The sequence below is a fragment of the Barbus barbus genome (assembly GCF_936440315.1).
Source record: "Barbus barbus genome assembly, chromosome: 29".
Lineage (NCBI taxonomy): Eukaryota > Metazoa > Chordata > Actinopteri > Cypriniformes > Cyprinidae > Barbus > Barbus barbus.
The window spans coordinates 1,831,484-1,848,858 of NC_136757.1; the positions used below are offsets into that span (position 1 = coordinate 1,831,484).

The window sequence follows — 17,375 nt, forward strand, 5'->3', positions numbered from 1 at the left end:
TTTGATAAATTGCTAATCTTAAACATTTTCAAAATTAAAATAGCTTTCGCAAAGAGGCCAAAGTGAACATGCATATCTTTTCAATGCTTGTTGCACAGTATTATCAGGCTTTCAATAAACCAGGCTAAAGTTTTTTTTTTTTTTTACTTCAATAAAGAGAGGGCTCAGTGTGCTTGATTTTATGGTGGGAACTGTCTAAGTATATCTTTTGTATTTATGTGTTTTTTGGTCTCCTAGGAAACCAGCAAGACAAACGGCAATCATGATATATCACGAAGTCCACAGAGTTTGAGTGATACTGGCTATTCCTCTGATGGAATCTCCAGTTCACATAGTGAAATTACTGGCCTTATCCAGGAGGAAGAGCTAAAAATGAGCGAGAGAGGTCTGACTGGGCACCATACACCACCAAGTCCATCTGAGCTGATTAAGCTGGAAAGCTCCATGCGACCCCTTCTAGAGTCAAAATTTTCATCTGAAGGGGAAAGAGCACAGGACAAGAAGCATGGAAAACAGCAACATGGTGACATCAGGAAACATCAGTCTCGCTCAATATCAATTAGTCCAGAGGAATATGACTCAGATGAGGACTTTGAAGGCATTATGGAAGAGGAAGAAGATCCAACTGAGGAAGAGCTTAGAGCAATTGCTGCTTTGGGGGATAGCAGTGGCCATAAAAAAAGAAATTTAGAACCTGAAGAGATTACTGATGAGGAGTTTATGAGAAGGCAAATTATGGAAATGAGTGCTGATGAGGAGAATGAGGATGAGGATGAAGAAGAGGAAATGGAAGAAGAGGATGATGATGAGGATGAAGGCTATGGCTACAAAAAGCTAAACAAGACTCAAAAGCACAGCAGTGATTCAGTAAAAGAAAAGCGCCGTCTCACTTATCACTCTAGTAGCTTTGAGGAGGATAGTAAAACAACTAGTGATGTATATAAAGGATCAGCTGAAGAGGACCTCATGGCCTCGCAAGGAGGCTTACGCAGATTTAAGACCATAGAATTGAACAACACTAACAGTTATAGTCGAGACATGGAATTAAACAATGACAATGACCTGAGTCTCGACCGAGAGCCTGAGCTGGAGATGGAAAGCCTCACTGGTTCTCCAGAAGAACGGTCAAGAGGGGAATATTCCTCCACCCTCCCACCAACCACCTCTAGCTATACCTCAGGGATATCCCCTACTTCCATATCATCCATGGAAGATGACAGTGACAGTAGTCCTAGTCGGAGGCAGCGGCTGGAGGAGGCAAAGCAGCAGAGGAAGGCCAGACATCGCTCCCATGGCCCTCTCCTTCCTACCATTGAGGATTCCTCAGAAGAAGATGAATTGAGGGAAGAAGAAGAACTTCTAAGGGAGCAGGAAAAGATGAGAGAAGTGGAGCAGCAGAGAATCCGAAGTACTGTCCGGAAAACGAAACGTGACAAAGAAGAGCTAAGAGCACAAAGGCGCAGAGAACGATCCAAGACTCCCCCAAGCAATCTATCCCCCATTGAGGATGCTTCTCCAACAGAGGAGCTAAGACAGGCAGCCGAGATGGAGGAACTCCACCGGTCCTCTTGCTCAGAATACTCTCCTTCTGCTGACTCAGATGCTGACGGCTATGAAATTTCATCAAAGCTGTACAAATCTGGTAGCAAGTACAACCTACCAACCTTTATGTCACTTTATTCTCCTACTGAAAAACCACAAACTACATCATCCACAGCTACTATAACAACTTCCTCTAGTGGCAAAAAATTAAAAAGTGCAGAAGAAGTATATGAAGAAATGATGAGGAAAGCAGAGATGTTGCAGAAACAGCAAAAGCAGCAGACACAGCAGCAATCAGACTCAGGTCTGATTTTACAACAGTACAGCACAACCACCTATCAAGAGTCAGACATTAGAAATAGACAAGATATTGAGGATGAATATGATTATTCTGATCAAGATGATCTCCACTATGAGAATGAGGAGACAGTTGATATCTATGAAGAGATCCGCCAGACCTCACAAAACATTTCAAAACAGCTTGATGACCAAATGGAGATGGATGTGTCCTATTCAGAAAAGCAGTTACTAGATACAGGCTCAGCCTTTGCTAAGTTGCTGGAACAAAGCAACACTTTACTGACTCCTGGCACAAGTCCCACCCAGCTCTCAGCACCAGTATCATTTTCTGAAACTGCGACAGGAGGACGGATACCTGATGTCAGAGTAACCCAACATTTTTCAAAAGATGGGCCCAAAGATAGACTTAGAAATCAAACTGGTAAAAATGGTATTACACCAACAGTTGCTGCCACAACCATTGCTGCTTATGGAGTGTATGCCAGGGACACTGTCACTGTCTCTCAAACTAGTGCCAGTCAAACAGTGTCCACCACACAACATAACTTATATGGTCGGCAAACTACCACAACCACCGCTGGTGTTTCAAGTGTGTCTCATAAAATAGCTGCAATCACTCAAGCTTACAACCAAAGAGAAAATGCTGCAAGGAAAATTGCAATCAGCAAAGGAGTCCAAATGAGGGATAATTCAACATCATCAGAAACTATAACTGAATCTGGCCCAAGTTCAATTAGGTGTTATACTTACCATGAAAGGAGTCCACCTCTTTCTCCCACTTCATCTCCTCTTCATAGTCCAACAAGATCTCTGTCTAGGAGAACAGCTGAGCTTTCAACTCAAACAATTAGCTCTTCAATGTTAGCTTCTTCAGGGAATGCTTTTCACACCTATTCGGTTATGGCACAGGGCACTCAGACTTCACATGGGGTTGTTTCACCCAGTCTTTTTAGACAGCAGTCTTCTCAAGATACCTATTTTATTGTTAGAACTGAGGAGCTTGAGCCCACTAGTCCACCAAAGCCAGTTACAGTTAACACAGCAACATCTCCTTTGTCTTCACCAACAAGATTTAGCCGCCAATCAACATTTGATGCCTACTCACCTCCTGCCAGCCCTCCTGATACTCCACCACATCAGTTATCACCCCAACATGGTTTCTACAAGAACTATAGAGCTGAAAAAGTTAATGTCGGAACTAGCATGGTCACCACTGCTAGCATGTATACACGTGGATCACTGTCAATGGAAAACATATCACTTTGTCGGATTTCGACAGTTCCTGGTACTTCAAGAATTGAGCAAGGACAACGGTTACAGAGTGGAAGTGTAGTAGATCTACGAACAGGAATAAAGCCAACACCAATTATTATGACTGACCAAGGAATGGACTTGACTTCCTTAGCTACAGAATCTCGAAAATATTCTAGGTCTGTTGAAGGAAGCCCCATTCGTCAATCCACAACTATTCAGCCCTTAATAATGAACCTGAATACACAGGAGCAGCTGCATGTTGTGACATCAACAGCAACAAGTGTCAGTGTTACTGTAGCTGCATCTATGTTCATGTCCCAGCCTAATCACCCTGTGCTGTATTGTGATCCATTTGAAAACAGATTTGATTTGGGCAAAGACATGGGAACAGTAGTTTGCCTGGCACCAAATAAGCCACCACCAGTTGATCCATCCATACCAAAGATCGATGCTAAGTTGGAAGACCTGAGTATCCAGCAGCAGCAGTTACTTAAACAGCAGCAGAAGCTTCAAGATCAACAACAACTACTTGAGCAGCAGCTTCAACAACATCATCAGCTTCAACAACATCAAGCTGCCTCTTTTGCAAAGTTGAACTTGTCTAGCCAACTACCTCTATTAAAAAAGGATATGCTTGTCACTCAAAAAAGCACTGCCACAGAGGTTAATGTCATCTCGCCAGGTATGACATCTGAGGTTTATAGTGTTGGAGGTCCACTTGAGTTAATGGGAAAGCAAGCAGAGACAAGTATCATGAATCTAACAAACGTTAAGCCTCAAGTGATGATGGTCCAGATAGATGGCACTGCACAAGGAGCCACTATAACACAGCTAATCAAATCAGAGGAAGGCCAGGATGCAATGAATTTAACAGGGCAAATAAAATCTGAAAATCAAGTAACTTGTTGCGATATGGTATATAACTTGCCCTTTGGTGGCAGCTGTGTGGGTGGTCCATTCTCCCAGAAACCAGTCACAGATGAGACTTCTAAGCCATCATCAAGACCACCTTCTTCACTACCACAGCTCTATCAACAACATAGTTTACAGCAAGATGGGCAGACATACCAAGATTACACAATTAAATCATACACATTGCCTCTCCCTGGACGACTACAACCATCAATGTCTGAAACGAACCTTGCAGAGGCAGGGTTGTCATCATATTCAGCAAAGCTTGATCCCCATTTTCATGCCTCTGGGGAATTATTCACAGACACAGTAAAGGATGGCTATGATGGAGAATACCTTGGAATGGGGCTTCAGTATGGCTCCTACACAGATCTTCGTCAGGGGGATGTTTCAGATCTTCCAATTAGAAGGTACAGCTCCCTGACAAACATCAGCTCAGATTATGGATATTTCTCAGGTGATTTTGCTGAATCTAATCTTGCCCAATACAGTGCTACAACTGCCAGGGAGATGAGTCGCATGTGTGCAGCCCTTAACTCCATAGATAGATATAGTAGTAACCCTGACATACTACAGCTGGGCACTGGAAGAAGTTGTGGTCCACCAAGTAGAATTAGTCTGCCCCAAAGTCACAGACATGGTTTCAAGTACAGCCCAGACGGAAAGGCTCTTTCCCACAGTCAAGCGCTAACTGATCTAATCAATGCAAGACAAGCCAGTCTCCGAGCTATGTATCCATCAGCTATTAGATCAGCTGACGGCATGATCTATTCAACTATAAACACACCAATCGCATCAACAGTTCCAATTACTACCCAGCCTGCACCTGTGCTACGGCCTATATTAAGAGGGGTATATAGACCTTATCCTACACCAAATATGACACCAATACCCTTGGCAAGCCTAACTAGACTGCCACTAGCTCCAAGGACTGGGCAGACACCTTTCCAATGTTCTACACCTAATCCTCTCCCTGTTACAACATCTACAAAGGTTTCTGAGTCTCCAGCTATCAGAACAGTCCAAGATGCTCCATTGTACCTTGGTAAGTCTCCAGTAAGCCTAACAGTAGCTGGAACAGTAACACAAACAATTCAGGATTATTCTGTACCTGCTGGTCCTATCACATCAGCACCTCTTTCAACACCAATGGCCATGGCAATGAGCCAACCTGATATCCAGTTGCAACCAATAAATCTATCTCAGCCCCACCTTCAGGCCAAGTCCACTGCCCAGCCTCCTATACAACACCAGCTACCAGTGCAGGGTCATCCTTTTGCTTCCAAAACACAGCCACCCCCATCATCTCAAGGAGGTAGAATCGCTGCTGCTGCTATCAGAAGTATTGCTCCAAACCAAGAAAAAGAAACAGAGGAAAGACTGCATCAACAGCAGGAACAGCATTTACAGCTTGAGAGAGAAAGAGTGGAACTGGAAAAATTGCGACAGCTAAGGCTTCATGGGGAGCTTGAGCGGGAGCGTGTAGAACTGCAGAGAAATAGAGAAAAAGAGCAGGTGCTAGTGCAGCGTGAAATTCAGGAATTGCAGACTATAAAGCAACAAGTTTTGCAGCAACAACAAGCTGAGAGAGAAAGCCAGTTGGTCCTACAGAGAGAGCAACTAGTTCAACAAAAACAGCAGCTTGACCAGATACAATCTTTGCAACAACAGTTACAGCAGCAGCTTGAAGAACAAAAGAGACAAAAGACTGCCACAGCTATTGCTGCAGCCAGTACAAATCCTCAAATCCTCAGTGATAAATCTGGCAGAATAATTCATCAACAGGAATTGGCCTCTGATATGTTGTATAGTGATGTTCAGGTTTTCTTAAGACCACTATCAAATTCTACATCAGAGATATGCTTGAGAAATAGTGAAGATCAGACAGAAATCAGGTCCATGCGTAAACAAAGATCAATGCCTCGACTGCAAGATGGAAATGATGGAGAAGTGACAATGTTTTCCTTGCCCCAAAGGCTTGTAGATTGCAGTGTGCAAACTGATGATGAAGATGGAGAGGAGAGGTACCTGGTATCAAGAAGACGACGGACTAGGCGCAGTGTGGACTGCAGTGTTCAGACAGATGATGATGAAGACAAGGCAGAGTGGGAGCAGCCAGTTAGACGTAGACGTTCCCGTTACACAAGACATTCTGGGGAATCTGGTGTAGACCTTAAATCTGAAGCATCTTCTTTTATCACATCAGCTGCTAAGACAACATCTTCCAGCATTGCCATCCAGACAATTCGAGACTGTTCTTGCCAAACTGAGACAGAGCAGCTGGTTAGAGTATCTCCAAGCATACATGTCACCATGCCAGACCCCAACAAGGTTGAAATTGTCCACTATATTTCTGGTCCTGAGAGAACACAGAAGGGTCAAAGCTTAGCTTGTCAAACTGACCCTGAGACACAGTCTCAAAGCATAGTTATTCCACAGATCAGCATTGCTTCCACTGTCAGTCCCACCAGTGTCCACTTAGTTGGTTCTTCAGATCCACTTTCTACAGGTCAACAGAGTGCTGTGAAGTTTGGGAGGCGGAGACCTGATCCTTTGGAGTTTGGCAACCAGCAGCATCACCTGCATAATGAGTCTTTGTCCAGCTTGATCCGGCAACAACCTAAATCTCCACAGGTGCTGTATTCTCCTGTTTCTCCTCTTTCTTCCCCACAACGCATCATAGAAACATCATTATCTTCTAGTGAGAGGCTGAATAAAGCACATGTCACCCCACAGCAGAAGTCCTGTATTGCTGAGCCATCACAGAGACATCAGGCCCTTCCCCGCCCAATGAAGAATATTCAGAGATCTATGTCAGACCCTAAGCCTCTCAGCCCAATTACAGATGAAAATACCAAGGCTAGGATTTCGCTTTATCAACAGCAAGCCCTTCAGAGTCAGGTATGTGTAATTCAGTATCTCTTTGATTTTAAACTTGCGCTGACTTGCTACAAAGGACAATGTGAACTTGTTAGAACAGTATGACTTGGATTAGAACAGTATGACTCAGGTGATGTTGTTTCCACAGTTTATATAAATTATTGCATATTCAGACAATATAATTATTTCTTGGCTATGAGGTTGCACCATGATATGAAGTATTCTGTCTCTGTTTGCAAGCCTGAGATGCTAAGAAATGGCCAGTTTGTATATCCTTTTATTCCCTTGTTTCAATTTAATTTGTGTTGTTGGTTGTTTTGATGTTGTACAGTATTAAGAAAGTACATTCAAACTGTTTTCACATGTCTTGTGAGGAATAAATTACTTTTTGTCTGCTTGTGTCACAGACGGTTTCCGCTTGTTTTGAGAGAAATTGTATTGACTTGTCGTATATATGGCCATCAAGGCAAGATAATATGCTTGGCCAATTTAGATAATAATCTTTATGAATGCATGCCCTTACAGTAGTCTGAGCAATGCTAGTAGTTATTTGTGGAACTCTAATATATAACATTGTGTTGTCCTCTGTATTTCATGGTCCTGGCTCTTTCACTCTTCCTGGACCCTGTGTCTCTGCAGCTGGCAGCCCTGCAGCAGAGCTCCCTCCTAAGGAAGGTGAAGAGGACATTGCCCAGCCCCCCACCAGAGGAGACTCACCTGCCTATGGTCACCCCTAACCTATCCCACATGTTTGTGCCCTCTCTGCCATCTCTGAAAGGGGGTTCTCGTTTAGCTGCAAAGGCCAGTCTACTTAAGGACTTGACCCATGAGCTGAAGGCTGTTGAACAGGAATCTACAAAGCTACGTAAGCAGCAGGCTGAGTTGGAGGAGGAGGAAAAGGAAATTGATGCCAAGCTTAGATACCTGGAGTTGGGCATCACACAGCGAAAGGAAACATTGGCAAAGGAAAGAGACAGGAGGGAGCTAGCATACCTGCGCTACATGGGTGATTCGCGAGACTATATGTCAGACTCTGAGCTCAACAATCTTCGCCTGACCGCTGCGGCCACATCCTTTGAGAGAAATGGGCTAATGACAAGACCTAGCACAGCACCACTCAGCCAGTTTACCTGTGAGCTAAATACTGCTGCCCAGTTTCCCCCCACATCATCTTTTATGTCGTACCAGTACCCCCAAAGTCTTCAAATGGCACCTACCCCACAGGCCTCTACGCTGCAGAGCACAGGTTTCAACCAACCTCCCTATCCATCAATAACCCAAGCTCAAGCTCTCCCCCAACCCACCCCCTTGCAGACTTATCCAACCCTATCTTATCAGGTCCAAGGGACATTTCCTTCCCAAGTCTTCCCACAGAACCATCCTCCATATCCAGCAGACACTTCAGTGCCACCTCCAGCACAGCCAAGCCAACCAGGGTTTCAGCCTACCCTACCACCTACTGGTCCAGTCCCTTATCCAACCCACAGTACACCGTACCCAAGCCAGGCACCCCCCTATCCGATCAGTCAAGCAAGCACTTATCAGCCACAGACAGACACTCTCACTTTTCACCAAAAGCCACGACAGACATCGCTTGCTGACCTTGAACACAAGATGCCCACAAATTATGAGGTTATAAGCAATCCTACAGTTGTAGTAACAACCACTGTCCAAGACATCACTTACAGCCAGTCTGGTTTGGGTCCATCTTATGGCCAATACAGTACAACTATGGCAAGCACTTATGGCCCCTACTCCTCATCTTTATCAAATACATATGGTGGGTCTTTAACAACCTCTGCAGCCTCTGGTTATGGGCCATACACAACAATCTCATCCAGTAGTTATGGGCAGTACACAACAACTATTGCTAATACTTATGGATATACAGTAACTACAGCTAGTCCCTATGGGCAATATAATACTTCAGTTACAAATACATATGGGCAGACAACACTATCTGACCATATACACTCAATGGAGGGCCCCTCTATGTACACCAGTGAAGGCCTATACGGATCATCCAGCCTCGAGCAGAATGTCCCAAGGAACTATGTCATGATTGATGACATATGTGAACTCACCAAGGAAGGCATGGGCAATAGTTCAGACTCACATCGCAATGAGGGTCATGGAAGGTACGGGAGTGACGGACTTCACACTCGAGGGGGGAGCTCCTTTGGCAGACCAGAGGATGAACGTGATGCAGATCTGTACGACCAGCATCATGGTAGGGGTAAGAGCACCTGCAACTATCAAGCACAAGGGGCACATACGCATGGCCGGGTAGTGGGAAGCAGTAGCATGGGTGGGGGATCATCATATTACTATGATGACTGCAGTCACTCAACACCTACATGGGCAGCCCAGAGGCACTCTTCAAAGAACCTGTGCCCTTCAGCCGTCATGTCCTCCAGGAGGAGCAAACATCGTAAACAAGGCATTGAGCAGAAGATATCCAAGTTTTCCCCAATTGAGGAGGCTCATGATGTGGAGGCTGACATGGCCTCTTACACCATGAGCACCTCTACAACCAGTGGTTATGGCTCAGGTTCCCATTACCATAAACTTCAGGATGGCATCTATGGGCTACGGAGTACTTACAGTCCACAACGGGGCTACAATGATGACGATCATCTCTATGGTTATGGCAGGTCCCGTTCAGCTGGTTATGGCATGGACAAAATCTCTCCCTGTGAGAGGGCCTACAGAAGCAGGTCATATGAACAGGACCGTATAGACCGGTCATACCGCAGCAACTATGGCCACAGTGTGCGCCCTGCTTTGCATTCTCAAAATTCAGAAAAGGAGAACTCCCACCTCATGACAAAGCTTATGGGTGTTGAGAGGGCTTTCGGCTATCCATCAAATTCATATGGTTCAAGTTACTCTCTACCTGATGTGCAGGACCATATTCGAGACCTGCCCCGGACTCATGTCTACAAACCAGATGATATGTATATAGTTGACGATATGCATTGTGCTGTTTCTGACAGCGAAGGTAATTGGGAGCTGAATGCCAGCGTTACTGCCCACTTTAAACATCCCCCACCCACCCAGAGAAAGTGAATAGCTGAAGTAAAGAAATGAAAACCAAGTGCATGCCCATGTTTTGTCTTCAGGCAACATGCAGCTTTCAATAAACCTGACTCTCAATGTTGTGCTCAGTTCCAAAAACTGCATGAGTTGTTGTGTGGTCTCTTTATTTATTTTTTTTCCCACCTCTCTTGTTTTTGTTTTTTTGTTCCCCCCCCAAGGTGCTTAATTTCGACTTCCAAACCTTTAATGAAAAAAAAAAAAATTAACTTAATTAAAAAAAACAAAAAACGTATTTGTCATTTTTATATGCTGAATATTGAGTTTGAATGCATTGCATGCTTTTTCTTTAAGTTTGTCTATTTTTTTTTTTTTTTTGCATGGTCTCACTGTGCAATCCTCTTTCGCCATCAGACATGGAGATTGATTGTGATCTGCTTTTGGTTTCCAAAGCATACCATCTTGGTCAAGAGGAGACAGACTGGTTTGAGAAGCCTCGTGATGTTCGTGGTTCCCGTCACTATGGCAGCAGTGGTCATTCTGGGAGGCGAGGCCATGTCAAGCACACATACCATGATTATGATGAGCCACCAGAAGATCTTTGGCAACAAGATGATTATGGTCACACCCGCCACATTTCCTCTAGAGAGCACCGCCATCACAGCAGTGGAAGTTCTGGTAGGCACTCCTCACGCCACTCGGATGAGCCTCGTTCCTCTCGATCATCACGTTCCTCAAAGGATCCATCTATGCGACATGAATCCCGCCCCTTGTCATCTTCAGGGAGGAGGGGAGAATCTCGTTCTCAGGGCTACCACTCATCAGATTATCCCCGTGACACCTCAGGCCACCACCATAGTTCCCGTTCTGGAAAACAATCCTCCCACCATCAAGGGTCCTCCAGCAGGAAGCAACAGGACCACCCCTCATCATCCAGACAGCCAGGATCTCTTGGGCCTGGACAGAAGGGACCAAGTGCACCTTCAAGCTCAAGCAGGCAAGCTGTCTCTCAGCCACCTGTTGATGGGCAGCAAGGTCAGCGAGCACAGCTTCAGCAGCAGGCACAGACATCATCTGCCAGGCCAGGCTCTCAGACATCTGCCACAGGCACAACACAACCACAATTAGTACAAGCCCAGCAACTGCAAGCTAAACCTGGCCAGACTGGTCCAACTTCTCGACAACCCACCTCAGCAGCACAGACATCCTCAGCTGTAGTAAGTAAATATTTAAAGTGATTTAATTGAAAAGCCAAATCTTTTCTTAAAAGTGGATTCTCCTATTCTAGATGTTCATGAGCATGAACATTGTGGTTGAGATGCAGGAAAGTGTCACAGACTTTTGAAGTATTTAATATCTTGTAGAATATTTTAAAATTTGATCTGTTTCATACATACCCTTCAACTTAAATATTAAAAAAAATTTCTCTGCATTTCTTAAGTTTATAGTTAGTCAGGTTGAGCCATTTTGGTAAGCAACGCAGCTTTTCAGAGTTTTAGGGTTCATTAGGAGCCAGTGTAAAGCAGTCTGAAGATTCAGATCACTGTGGCCAGATGAGAGAAACCTTATTCTTTCCATCCATTTGTGCACCTGGTTTATTACAGGTCTTGCAAAGCAACATTGTATTGATGCTCCTCAAATATTCTGGTTTGGCTTTGTTTTTATGAAGTATAACATTTCTATTATTAATGCCATTAAAACTTGTTTTGAAGATCATTTCCAGTTTAGCTGAGAAATTTAATATTAAAGTTGGGAAATCTTCCAATGATGTACATTGATAGAATTCAGCTATGGCGCTCCTCATTTATAAGTCACACTCATATTCCACACTGAAAAATAAAATAAATTTAAAGGGATAGTTCACTCAAAAATTTAAATTCTGTCATTAATTAATCATCCTCATGTCGTTCCAAACCCGTAAGACTTTCGGTCATCTTCGGAACACAAATTAAGATATTTTTAATGAAATCCGAAAGCTTTCTGACCCTCCATAGACAGCAAGGGTCCTAACACGATCAAGGTCCAGAAACGTGCCAAGAACATTGACAAAATAGTCCATGTGACATCAGTGGTTCAACCGTAATTGTATGAGGCTACAAGAATACTTTTTGTTAGCACAAAAAACTGAAATAACAACTTTATTCAAGAATTCTTCTCCTCTGCATCGCAATTTTGGAGAGTACCATGATGTATCCGCGTGCTTTGATCTGCACATAAATGTGGTAGGACCCTTTCATATATACAGGACCCTGTCTATGGAGGGTTTCACGGATTTCATGGATTTCATCAGAAATATCTTAATTTTTGCTCAGAAGATGGACAAAGGTTTTACTAGAAATTAATGACAGAATTTAAATTTTTGGGTGAACTATCACTTTAAATAAACTAACTCAAAATATAATAAACAGTTTTAAGATATGAATATGAATATGAAAGTGTGATTTATGACCATGTGTCTCTTGTCTCTAATAGATTAAACCAGAGCCAACCCCTGCCACTGCTATTGGAGCAAAAGCAGTCCCCAGCCAACCTGCCAAAACAGCCCAACCTCCACTTACCGGAATAGGTAATTGTGCTTAAACGACTTCAACATGGCCTAGATGTACTCAAAGCACAATCAAAGGACAGTAAGATTTTTTGCTTCTGAAATCTAACATATTATGTCTAGACTTCATGGTTGTATTGTGCTGTTTTGTTTGTTAGTTTTTTTTGCCTGCTCGACCAAATGGTTGAGCACATTTTGAGTCACTATATTTTATTGAGAGGAGTACCTAACTTAACTCAAGGTGATTGAGCCATCTCTACCATCTGGTTGAGGTATGTTATGTCAAAAAAATCCACTAGATGTCAAGTCAAGTCAAGTCAAGTCAATATTATTTGTATAGCGCTTTTAACAGTACAAATTGTGTCAAAGCAGCTTTACATCGGCTTGATATAAAGCTGGGTGGCTTTATATCAGCTTTACAGTATTTAGACGGGAAAATAGTTTGTCAAAATAGTGTCATTCTCCTCTGGCCAGACAAAATCAGCAGTTTAAATCTAGACTAAAGCAGAATCAGATTGTGCAGAGGACTCATCTGGTTCCTGTGGTCTTGTCCCGATGGCCGTCTTGGAGACAGGGTCTTCACTGGGGATCAGTCTCTGGGGCTCATCTAGGTGTCCTGGCTGTAGAGGTCATCTCTAGGAGCTGATCCACCATCTGATCTGGATACAGTCTGGATCTGGGTGGCTACGGTGACCTCGGAATAAGAAAGAAACAGACTAATATTAGCGCAGATGCCATTCTTCTAACAATGTAACAAGTACATCAGGTGTTTTGGGGAGTGTTCCCGGTTCCGGTTGACCTAATTAATGCAGCCTAACAATCCTTTAACGGATTTGAATTATAGAAATGTGATAGTGTGTTATGTGTAAGCCAGGTTAAAGAAATGTGTCTTTAATCTAGATTTAAACTAACAGAGTGTGTCTGCCTCCAGAACAGTGTTAGGTAGATTGTTCTAGAGTTTGGGTGCTAAATAGGAAAACGATCTCCCGCCCGTAGTTGATTTTGATATTCTAGGTATTATCAAATGACCAGAGTTTTGAGATCGCAGCGGATGTGAAGGACTATAATGCGATAAGAGATGTCACAAAGTCAATCAACAGCACTTGTCACAACACTTCTTCTAACATGGATGTCAGAAACAAAGAAATCACTCCTGCCATGTGAACTGTTCTTGGTGAAATTTTGCAAGGTAAGCATATTTTTTGACATATCACACCGTAACAACACCGTAACTTTACAAAAATATGTTACTTGGTGCCATGAAAAAACTTTAGTATGTTTTTAATAATTTTTCAAAAACGTGCTCAACCAAATGGTTGATTTGTCACTTTATGGTATAAAAGTAGAAAAGCTAAGCTAATGTTTTCAGATCATCCATTTCTACAGTCAGAATGACTATTTGCTTACAAAATATAAACTTCCGATAATTCATAGCTATGAATGTGACACAGCTATTGTTATTTCTTCATGAATATACTGAGATAATTTCTTAAGTATGTTTTTTTTTTTGCCACTTTTGGATATTTTTTGAAGTAAACAACGAATTCATAGAATTAATGTGTGGAAATCATAATTATCAGAGTCAATTACTTCTTAAATGACAAATGCTGGTGTACTAACAATACTAAAATTGTAAGAGATTGTTATTTATTTGTTTGTTGTTGTTTTGTTCTTTTACAATTACTAGATGGATGTCAACAGTTTCTATGGTACAAGAACGTGCACTCTTCAGGCCCATGTGCCAGAGAAACCCTCAAGACTCTGATGCTGATCTCAGTGATGTTGATGACCTAATAGAGGATCCTGATTATCACCCCATCTGAGAAGAGGTAGCTGGTGACAGTTCTTTTGAGTCCCTGGATGAAGATGATGCTCCCTCAACAAGCTCATCCTCTACAAAGTCAAGTCAAGTCACCTTTATTTATATAGTGCTTTTAACAATACAAATTGTGTCAAAGCAACTTCACAATATCAAAATAGGAAAATAGTGTGTCAATAATGACAACATTAAACACTCAATATTCAGTTAAAGGCATTTCATTATTGAATTCAGTGATGTCATCGTTCAGCTCAGTTCAGTTTAAATAGTATCCGTGCAATCAAGTCGACGATATCACTGGAAATGAAGTGTCCCCAACTAAGCAAGCCACAGGCGACAGCAGCAAGGAACCAAGACTCCATCGGTGACAGAATGGAGAAAGAAACCTTGGGAGAAACCAGACTCAGTTGGGGGACCAGTTCTACTCTGGCCAGACGAAAAGCTTCCATGTAAAAGAAGAAAAGGAAAACGCACTCTAAAAACAGTTTCCTTGAAGGAGCCAGAGGATATCCCTGGCTCAAGTTCCCCCTCAGGCCCACACAATGGCACAAGAAGAATCTGGAAGCATGAAGACATTGAGGAATTCCAGGTCACAGAATCAAGATATGAACAAGATTTTGTGGATGAGGTCAGGATAAGATAAAGGCACAAGAGCTGGCATCCTCCACCAATATATTGGCAATAAACCAGATAACTGGGGCTTTAAAGTCTTCTGCAGAGCCAGTTCATCTGGCATCATCCATGACTTGCTGCTGTATCAAGGGGCATTCTTCAATGTCGCCCTCAGTAAGGAGGAGCAGATGCTACCTTTAGGAGCCAAAGTTTTCTTGAAACATAAAAGCCTAAAATGCCATTATATTACTATATTTTGCTTTTTTTTATTTATTTTTTAGTTTTTGAATGCAGAAAGAATGAAATGTCTTTGGTTTAGTTACTTTTAGTTATTTATGTGTTATTTATTGTTAAAAAACAAGAAAATATATAATTTCCTGTGTTAAAATGAAAACCTGAAATATTTTATGGCATACTTCAATAAATAAAGAAGATTCAATATACAAAAATATTTCATTTTGATAATTTTTTTTAATAAATTAGTATTATAGTGCATATTTTCTGATTTTCATAGTATGTGTGTGAATTCCGGTACTTTTACCATTAAGTGACATATCAACCATTTGGTAGAGGCCGATATTTTAAAAATTATGGGATGTGTTGAAAATAATACATTGAGTGCGGTAACTAGTGACATAAGGAGATAAGAAATGCAAACAAAAAGTTTTTCAATTGCCTTTTTCTTGGTGGGGCAGCTAAAGGGTTAATGGCTCGCATTAAACACCAGGAATAAACAAGTATGATCATTTCAAGTATGACAATAAACATTGTCATTTAGAGCATTTATTTGCAGAAAATGACAACTGTTCAAAATAACAAAAAAGATGCTGTATTTTATACCTCAAATAATGCAAAGAAAGCAAGTTAATGTTAATTTTTAAACAACATAATACTAATGTTTTAACTTAGGAAGAGTTCTGAAATCAGTACTTGGTGGAATAACCCAGATTTTCAATCACAGCTTTCATGTATCTTGGAATGCTCTCCACTAGTCTTTCACATTGATGTTGGGTGACTTTATGCCAAGAAAACAACTACTTTATGTTAAGATCACAAGAAAACAAGGGGAAAAAATTGCAATGCATGGCTTTTCAGGACTCTGTACTTTGTAGGGTAGTTTTTGCTGTGTGTGTTTTGCTATGAATTCTGTTTTTAAACAAAGAGAAGAGAAGATTGAAATGGCTGGAATATTAAGTCAGTTTGTTTTTGGCTATAAGAATATGTAGGCTATTGGAGTGAAAGTGCCCACTCACTTTTGCTCAGGTCAGACCAAAAATAATATTGGGCTTATGCCACTGATAGATAATATAGACATTCACATTGAAAAGCTCCTACAAATTGAACACCAAATTAATTATTAAAAAATTTGTGAATAGAGTTTTGGCACAGAATGTAAGTACCATCATGTAAGATATCATGACATAATGACAATTACATATAATGACATTATAAACTTAGAAGAAAATAATGTGCTTTAGAAAGCTAAGTCTAAATCAAATTATACTTGAAAGTCTTGATATTTAGAAAGAGCAATAAAAAGCATATATGCGTGAAAGGAAACATTTGCAAAAATGGTTGTGAATAAATTTAATTCATTGTATGGTAAAATTTCATCAATAAAGTCATGTCAGTAAGAATCCTCATGATGATGAAGCTCACCTAATTGACTTCTGGTGGCAGAGAAATTCCTCTGTACATATTTGGGTTCAAGTTTGGTGAACTTTGACCTTGCAGTGCTGACCAATAGAAGTTTCTTAAGTTGACAGTTACGCGGTGCTTCATTAAAGTTGCGCTAAACATTCACAGCGAATTGTGACTTCTTTATTACGGCGCTGGCACTGTTCAAGAATATTAAGTGTTGCAGTAAAAGGCCTCACAACTCACATCCAGTCCCACTTTTTTTTGGCTGTGGAATTTTGCCATGCAAAATGTGCTCTGTACTCTGCCTTTAGCATTAATAAATGGCCACTGCCTGATCAGTATTTTCTTGGATTAATATCCAAATTTGCCATGCTATCTATATACCTAATTGAGGAGGGATATATTGAGGGATATACTGTTGACAGTGCTTCCATTTGTAAACCTAAATCTCTCCTCCATAATTCTCTAGGCTCCAAAGCAGCTCCAAGGCCTGGTGGAATTGGCAGTGCAGCTGCAGGTCAGCCGGGTGTAGATGGAGAGAGCATGCTGTCCAAAATTTTGCCTGGAGGAACGGCAGAGCAAGCTGGCAAATTAGGAGAAGGTGAGAAGAGAGTTTTCAAGGTATAACTAGCATTTTTGGTCAGTTATTATTAACAGACTAGTTTAAATAGTACATGGGTCAGGCCCGGCTCCAGAATCAAATCACTGAGGGTGCTTCTTAAATTAGTAAGGGTGCTAGTATATACAGTATGTATATATATATATATATATATATATATTTGAACAAAGAAATCAAGTGCTAAACACAGGCTGTATTGCCCATGACTGGCAAAT

The 17,375-nt window shown here is 41.7% G+C and overlaps 1 protein-coding gene across 1 annotated transcript in view; it reads left to right on the forward strand.

Moving 5' to 3' along the window:
- LOC306848932 (protein bassoon-like) overlaps window positions 1–17,375 on the forward strand; it is a 71,912-nt gene that overhangs the window by 38,989 nt on the left and 15,548 nt on the right. The window contains exons 5-9 of the mRNA XM_079383721.1: window positions 238–6,909; window positions 7,528–9,889; window positions 10,378–11,141; window positions 12,397–12,490; window positions 17,011–17,142. Of these exons, the coding sequence (XP_079239847.1) occupies window positions 238–6,909; window positions 7,528–9,889; window positions 10,378–11,141; window positions 12,397–12,490; window positions 17,011–17,142 (10,024 nt within the window). The remainder of the gene's footprint in view (window positions 1–237; window positions 6,910–7,527; window positions 9,890–10,377; window positions 11,142–12,396; window positions 12,491–17,010; window positions 17,143–17,375) is intronic.